General features: G+C 39.6%; 1 protein-coding gene across 1 annotated transcript in view; it reads left to right on the forward strand.

Moving 5' to 3' along the window:
• Positions 1–7,709, forward strand: part of LOC133866419 (exocyst complex component SEC6) — a 41,620-nt gene extending 33,911 nt beyond the window's left edge. Inside the window, exons 20-25 of the mRNA XM_062302937.1 lie at positions 2,409–2,478; positions 4,108–4,195; positions 4,297–4,386; positions 5,777–5,893; positions 6,703–6,765; positions 7,257–7,709. Coding sequence (XP_062158921.1) covers positions 2,409–2,478; positions 4,108–4,195; positions 4,297–4,386; positions 5,777–5,893; positions 6,703–6,765; positions 7,257–7,388 — 560 coding nt within the window. The 3' untranslated portion in view covers positions 7,389–7,709. The remainder of the gene's footprint in view (positions 1–2,408; positions 2,479–4,107; positions 4,196–4,296; positions 4,387–5,776; positions 5,894–6,702; positions 6,766–7,256) is intronic.
• Positions 7,710–8,440: the final 731 nt, after the last annotated feature.

The raw sequence follows: 8,440 nt of genomic DNA on the forward strand, positions 1-8,440 counted from the left end.
ATTGCAGTAGACACAAGTGAGATGTGACTCTAGCATGTTATACGCATTGTTCTAAGGAGTTTTACATTGGAATCCGAGATTTAAGGGCATTATAGGACTGAGAACTTGAATTTGTTGAACAACTCTTTGATTTGCTTTATGTGGACAAGTTAATGGGGGTGGGGATGAATAGGAGGGGATGGATATTGTTGGAAGGATAAGATTTTTATGTCAAATTTTACCACTGGGCATTAAGAAGATGCATAGAAGTTGCTTTTCCTTGGTGCTCCATATGGATGGCAAAAGCTGCAACAAAGGTGGCTGTTTTAGTTGGGATGGCAACACGTGGTAAAAAATTATAGTGGATCATTTGAGGAAGTGTGCAAAGATTATAGTTGGACTGTGTTGCTTATGTAAAGTGAGTGGGGAGACACTAAACCACCTTCTTGTTCATTGTGGACTTGCCTGGGAAATAAGGTCATTAGTTGATGGGGACACTAGATACAAGGCAGTGACTACACGTGTTTGATCCCTGATATTGGCAGACGACCAGGCTTGAGAGCCGGAGATTTTACTTTTGGCACTTTTCATTTTGTCATATTTTATTGTTATGTTATTTTATTTTTCAGACTTAGGGTTATATTTATTTAGTTGGGCTTTATATCATTTTAGTGGGCTATCAGCCCAAGTGTTACTAGGGTTAGGGTTTAATTCCTGGTCTATTTAAGCATAATTTTTTATTGTAGTAAGCAACTTTTGATGAATAATATTTTGATCGACTAATTGTCGTCTTCTTCCTTCTCTTCCCACTTCTTTTGTTTCTTCTTCTCTTTTCTGCCTTTTCTCTTTCTCTCTTCAATTTTTCTTCTCAAATTCTTGTTGTTCTGCATCAATTAGTAATTTAGTATTCTCTTTGTTCCGGATTTCTTGAGATGTGCCTATCCCGGGGGAGTAATTTCATGTTATTGGAGATCGTAGTTGCATCAAGGAATTCTATACCTCTATGCCTAATGTAAAGTGTTTGGAGGAAGAAGGATGTTAAGACCTTTGACAGAACACAACAACCAATATTTTGATTGAATTCTCTTTTTTTGAGATCATTATTTGATTGTATGAGGACATTTAAGAGATCACATTCTGTCTTTCTTGAAATTTTTTGGGCATTTGTAATAAGATCTTAGTTTTTTGCTTTTGTTTCATTGGCAAACAGCAAATGAGAGGAAGTAGCATTGCCAACTTTGAAGCCTTCAAGAAACCCCCACTAACCGCAGCAAAAATCATTCGACTCAAAGCCTCCATCACTAAAACAAACAAGGGTGAGAAAGGATACAACCCTTAAGGAAGCCTTTCCAGTTTTATTTGGTATGCTTGCACAAAGGATGTTTTTGTTGCAGCTCATGGAATTTTTTGGAGGTAGCATTCAATGAAACGTGATCTTTGCTAAGTGGCTTATGATAGGGAGGTAGAAGTCTTTGCCTCATTCTTCGGGTGTTGTATTTAGCAAGAATGAGACGGGAAGGGGAGGACAAGCTGTGGTGGGTTTCTTCCAAAAGAGGGTTGTCTGGTGTTAAATCCTAAAACAGTGTCATGGGTTGCCATGATGGTTTCAGTTTCCCTTGGAAAAGTGTTTGGCGAACTAAAGTTCCGTTGAGGATGGCATTTTTTGGTTGGTTAGCGGCCCTAGAAAAGATGCTTACCATGGACAATATCCGGAAGCGGCAGGTCATTGTGGTTGATTGGTGTTGTATGTGTAAAAGGAATGGGGAGTTTGTGGATCATCTTCTTCTTCATTGTGAGGTTGCTTGTACCATTTGGAATGTTTTCTTTAGTAGATTTGGGTTGTCTTGAGTTATGCCTAGATGAGTAGTCGATTTGTATGCTTGTTGGTGGACTGCTGGCAACACTCGCAGTGCTGCTGTGTGGAACATGTTGCCTTCATGCCTTTTGTGGTGTCTATGGAGGGAATGAATCATAGAAATTTTGAGGACCATGAGAAGATTTTGGAGGAAATTATGTCTTTATTTTTTAACACATTGAATCTTTGAACAGTTGTTTTTGTTTCTCCTTTGGTAATTAGTTATCATGATTTTTTTGTTATTTTTGCCCATACTAGTTAGGTGGCTTCTCTTTTATGCTTCTTGTGTACCTGGGGGCGCTTTACGCTTTTAATGATATCTCGATTACTTATAAAAGAAAAAAATCCTGAGGCTATGGCCCCAATAGATCCATGGAACAACTTGATACATTTTGCTTCCAAGTCTAATCAATTAGGGGTTTGGAATCATGCAATCGTTGCTATTCTGCTACAACTTTCTGCACATGTTAATGATGAAATTGTTTTAGTTGGAAATGACAATCAATCTTCTAAGTATTTCTTCAAATGCCTCTTTTTGCATCTGAGCTGGGTTTTCTCCTTCTGCATATTCCAGAGTGGTGCGAAGGACAGGTTACTGAGTACCTGGTTGCAACATTTGGTGATTATTTCACAGATGTGAAGATGTGAGTTCTCTTCTTTTCTGACCTCAGAAACCTTATACTTTCACTGTCTTAATATTTCAGTACTGCTGGATTTTGTTGGTTCCACATCCAAGTCAAAGATACAATTTAAAACAATAATGGTGTACCTATATTGGGCTCATTTGCTAATGCTTTTTAGCAAAAAAGCAAAATCATAACAAACAACTTAACATATAAAACACTCACAAAACACTCAAAACTGATTTCACCTTTATGTCACATCATTACCAAAAGGCAATAAACACCTTCTGAAATGCATTACCAAACGAGCCCTTGAAGCTGGGTCTGGCAACTCTTTGAGCTGGTTGGGGACCAACATGCTGATTAAATAAGATGATCGGATTTTCTACTTTATACAAACATACCTTGTTTCTTTGGTCAACAACAAGGAGAAAACATGAAGCTATGTTTAATGGCTGATCACATTGTTTGATACGATGAATTCCGAAATTTAGTATGATGACTGCAGAAAAGAGTATGAAAGGTAGGATGATATGTGTCTCCTAATCATGTTCATCTTCAGAAGGTTACGAATGACAGCAGGAGTGAGGATTGCTCAATATCACACTAAACCACTTTTTGCAAGTTATTTTGTCATATTATTAAATCTGTCTGTGTTGTACCATGTCGATCTTCCCAACTTGTCTGTCTGTATCCATTGAATAGACCACACAGTCTATCCTTTTTAATTGAAGGTTTGTTTTGCCATGAAAACCCTATTTGGTTGATGTCATCCAACTTATCTGTCTATATCCATGCAATGTGTATTAGAGCATCAAATATTGTGCCCTAGATTCTCTATCAAAATTCCTCCCTGATTTTTTCGGAGTGATTCTTCTCCTTGTTTTGTCTATACCCTTCTTCAATGGATCTCCGCGCCAGCCCTATTCATTTTTTATTTTGCTTCAGTCTCATTTTCACTCTTCCCTGATTGTCAAAATCCTAATTCCTTTTCAGTTGCCAACGAGCCCTGTAGTTTTTGAGGCATCATTGCTACTGTTGTCTTTGCTAAAGCCTTCACTTTTTGGTTACTGTCATTTCCAGAATTGCCTTTTGGCTGGGGCAAATGTTAATCTCTCTCTCTCTCTCTCTCTCTCTCTCTCTCTCACCCTTCCCGCGCGCGCGCGCGGTCTCTTCCCCTTCCCAACTAGCCCGATACCTTCCTGTTGCATCTTTTCCATGTTTTCCTGTATGGATTATGGAGAAAAGAGTGGTGGTTCACATTTTTACAAGAGGAAAGCCCCTCATGGTTGGTGCATGGTGTTCTTCAGTTTAATATCAACAAATATTTTAATTAGAATTCAAGAGATTCTTCAGCAATGATCTGTTCCTTGAACATGACTTCTGGTATATGTTGTTAATTCACATTCTTGTGCCTAAGTCTTCCTTCAATCTGATCATTTTGTTTTAGTTTCCCCCAAAACCATTCATTAATTTGACTTGGACTTGCTTGATTATCACCAATTTTGAGACTCTGGCTTATTTAGAAGAAAATTTGTTGTTGCAGAATACAAAAGATTCTTTATCACCACTTTGGAATGATGTTGTTTCTGTTAGTATTGTATGTCAGTTGGAACACTTATTATTGGGTTGTTAATTCCTTTATTTAAGGTACATTGAAGAAAGATCATTTAGGAGATTTGTTGAAGCTTGCCTGGAGGAAACCGTCACTGTTTATGTTGATCATCTTCTAACACAGGTTTTTATTTCACATTGAAGTTGACCATGTATTCTCCTGTAATTTGTATTGTTATTTTTATTTCTTTGGCATGATCATCTTAAAGATGCTTGTGCCTGCAGAGAAATTACATCAAGGAAGAAACCATAGAACGGATGAGGCTAGACGAAGAGGTTCTCATGGACTTTTTTAGGGAATATATAAGTGTTTCTGTGAGTGCTGTTTATGCTCTCTCTCTCTCTCTCCCCTCCATCCCCCCCCCCCCCCCCCCCCCCCCCCCCCACAAAATCCATAAATAAATAAAAAATAAATAAAAAACCGGGGAAATTATAGTTTAGCCCCCCAAATTACCACCCGTTTTGCGCTTAGCCCCACAAACTGCCAACACTCCGACTCCGGCCTACCAAACTACCAAAACCTTTGATAAAGGCCCCATTTGGCAAAATATCTCCATTTTACCCCTGCCACGTGTCATTTTTCAATTAAAAAAAAAATTAAAAACTAAAAAAACTAAATTTTTATTTTTATTTTTTTTAAAAAAAAAGAAAATATGGGGTGGCTGCTGAGCCACCCCCTTGGGGAGTGGGGTGGCCTGCGAGCCACCCCGGCCTCTGGGGGTGGCCACCCGCCACCCCTAGAGCCCTAGGGGTGGCTTTCGGGCCACCCCAAATGGACTTCGGGGTGGACCGTAAGCCACCCCCAGAGGTGGCCGGCGCCACCTCTAGGGTGGCTCGCAGGCCACCCCGGCCTCTGGGGGTGGCCGCGAGCCACCCCTAGAGCCCTAGGGGTGGCTTTCGGGCCACCCCAAATGGACTTCGGGGTGGCCCGTAAGCCACCCCTAGGGCTCGGGGGTGGCTCGCAGGCCACCCCGGCCCCTTGGGGTGGCCGCGCGCCACCCCTAGAGCTTTAGGGGTGGCTTTTGGGCCACCCCAAATGGACTTCGGGGTGGCCCGTAAGCCACCCCTAGGGCTCGGGGGTGGCTCGCAGGCCACCCCGACCCCTTGGGGTGGCCGCGCGCCACCCCTAGAGCCCTAGGGGTGGCTTTCAGGCCACCCCAAATGTACTTCGGGGTGGCCCGTAAGCCACCCCTAGGGCTCGGGGGTGGCCTGCGAGCCACCCCCAGAGGTGGTCGGCACCACCTCTGGGGTGGCTCGCAGGCCACCCCGGCCCCTTGGGGTGGCTCGCAGGCCACCCCACTCCCCAAGTGGGTGGCTCGGCAGCCACCCCATATTTTCTTTTTTCTTTTTTTTTTAAAAAAAATAAAAATTTAGTTTTTTTAGTTTTTAATTTTTTTTTAATTGAAAAATGACACGTGGCAGGGGTAATATGGAGATATTTCGCCAAATTGGGCCTTTATCAAAGGTTTTGGTAGTTTGGTAGGCCGGAGTCGGAGTGTTGGCAGTTTGTGGGGCTAAGCGCAAAACGGGTGGTAATTTGGGGGGCTAAACTATAATTTTCCCTAAAAAACCCTAAAAAGAGATATGCTCTTACGTTGAAGTTAATTTGTTTCATGAAGATAATAACTGTTGTATTCTTGGTTAGATATATCTTTCAGTTTCTTGTAATGCTTCTTTGTGCTAATTTTCCTGACTCCGATTGCAGAAAGTTGAAAGCAGAGTTAGGATACTGAGTGATTTAAGAGAACTTGCTTCAGCAGAGAGCCTAGATACCTTCACCCTCATTTACACAAATATTCTTGAACATCAACCTGACTGCCCGGTAATCTCCTCTATTAATTAATACTCTTATTTTCCATCACAATTTTGCGACTGAAAATTTTGGAACACACTTTCTTTCAAGACTGACATCTTAAATAAATGGGAAACTAACTTAACCCCCTCATCTACCACACAATTTTCAATGTCCTTTCAATTTGGTTAATGTACCATACTAACCTACCATTGAGATTGCAATGTCTCCCTTCTGCCCAAAAATACCCTAAAAGAATAATAAATTAAAAAAAAAAAAAAAAATTACCTGAGTGACCCACGGCCACTTCTCTAAATTTTTTACTGTTCTTTTTCGGTACTGTTAATATTATGGAGGATATTGTTGTCATTTTTACTAGCAAAAGAGGGACATTGTAACCCCAATGGTGGATCAGTAGGGTAGATTAACCAAGTTGAAAGATGGGGGGACATTGCAAACTGGGTGGTAGATTGAGGGGTGTAAAAGTAGTTTCCCCTAAATAAATCAAATGTCTTTGAAGTTTATTTTGTAACTTGAAAAATTAAATTTTGGTTACCGTCTCTCCCACGCTCTCTCTCCCCTACCATGTTATTATAAACAATATGGTTCTCCTTGAATAATCTTATGGTTCACTGGGTTTTAGTATTTTAATGTATCTGTCAACTGCAAATACGAGCATTTGCCCAAGGTAATTGAAAGTAAGACATAATATTTAGTCAGGAATTTCAGTACTCTCTCTTAAGTTTATGCTAATTTTCTGCTACAGAAAGTAAGGCATTAGAAATCTGGCCCTAAAGCTGATTTTCTGGTATAAAAATCTCAATGTTTCCCTATTACAGCCTGAGGTTGTTGAGAAGCTTGTTGGACTACGGGAAGGCATACCGAGGAAGGATGCCAAGGAGGTATGTGCAACCTTATCATTCTTTTCCTCAATATCAATCAAAGCTACACTGTTGGACGCTAAAATAAGAGAAGGGTCAAATTTTCTTGGGGTGTATTATGATGCCCCATGGGAACCCAATCACTGGACAGTGATTTATCAGACTGGGTTCTATGTAATCATGAAATTAATTAACTCACTCATGAAATGTTTAGCTGCATTATATATGTTACAAGAACCTAGTTGACACATTTATATTGGGTATAAACTTTGGTGGCAGATTACGTCCTGCATTCGTTTTGGATGTAAAGTGCCCCCAAAGTTCTATAATTGAAGATTTGATAGACTTGATCCAAAATTTTGTTTCTTGTTTTTTCAAAAGCAAGAAACAAATCTTGATGTCATTTGCTTTTGCTTCATTTTCCTGTGTGAGACAATATTGCTAGGGCAAAGGAGGCTTTGATTTTTGTCGTGCTCGGGTTTGAATATTGTCCATTTATCTTTGCCAAACAGGTAGTACAAGAATGCAAAGAGATTTACGAGAATTCTCTAGTCGATGGGAACCCCACAAAGGCAGGTTTTGTTTTTGCAAAAGTGAAGTGCCTATCAGCCTCCAAGGGATCTCTGTGGCGAAAGCTGACTTAGTAGTGCAATCTCAATACCTTTGTGTGGATCTCAGAGAGACGATGCTGTCAATTTGTATAGACCTGTTACCCTCTTTTATGGAAAATTCCCATTTGTATTTATTTTTTTATTCATAGTGAATAGTCTCTACGAGTTCTTGTGCATGCTACTCCTCTCTCTCTCTCTCTCTCTCTCTCTCTCTCTCTGGAGCAAATGAATTAAAGTTGTATAAAGTTTAAAGTTTTATAGCCTTTAGGGTTTTTTTTCACCCAAGATTTCAACAATTTGTAGAAATCTATTGATTGAAGAACTTCAGAATCTCTGTGAAGGCTTTCGATATTACTCTTGATTCCTATAAGGTAGGAAATAAGCTTCGCTGCTGGTTCTTTTTTCCCAAGTAAAAATGGTAAATATGTTTAGTTGTGATAACCATGTGCTGAAACAACCTTTTTTTGCGCCTTGTTATCCAATTATAATCAAAGTAGTACTCCACTATAAGTAATGCTAAAAGGAAGACTTTTTGTCTTCCTCTTAGTCCCTCCAAAATTAATATAGCTTTTAAAACGCATACCATAGTACACAAAATGCATGACAAAGCTGGATGTAATTTGTAATGGAATTGCAAGAAAATTGTAACATCTCCGAAATCAGTTTATGAATTCTAGGGTTGAATTATGGAATGGATGAATGAAAATAGAGAATATGATGAATTGATGAAAGAAATGGAAGGACAATAAATCTGTATTGAATTTGGAAATTCGAGGAGCTAAAACCTCCTAGAGCGATTCAAGATGTTCAACCTCTAATTAACTCTTCACTAATCAGATAACTCTCCAATCATACTTATGGGCCCTATATACACATAATCCCTAAGCTAATAACTCTAACAATCAAAATGGATTTTGCTACTAATTACTAAACTCAAGCCCATACAACCCATTAATTGCACCGTTACAAAAAATAATGAAATTAGATGGATACATGGTTATGGATAATCTAATGATTGGATGCGAACTATAATTAAAAAAAGAAAATTGTCTGAATTCGAGATGGTCACCCTCCAAAGAAAATAT

Source organism: Alnus glutinosa, chromosome 4 (genome assembly GCF_958979055.1).
Source record: "Alnus glutinosa chromosome 4, dhAlnGlut1.1, whole genome shotgun sequence".
Classification (NCBI taxonomy): Eukaryota; Viridiplantae; Streptophyta; class Magnoliopsida; order Fagales; family Betulaceae; genus Alnus; species Alnus glutinosa.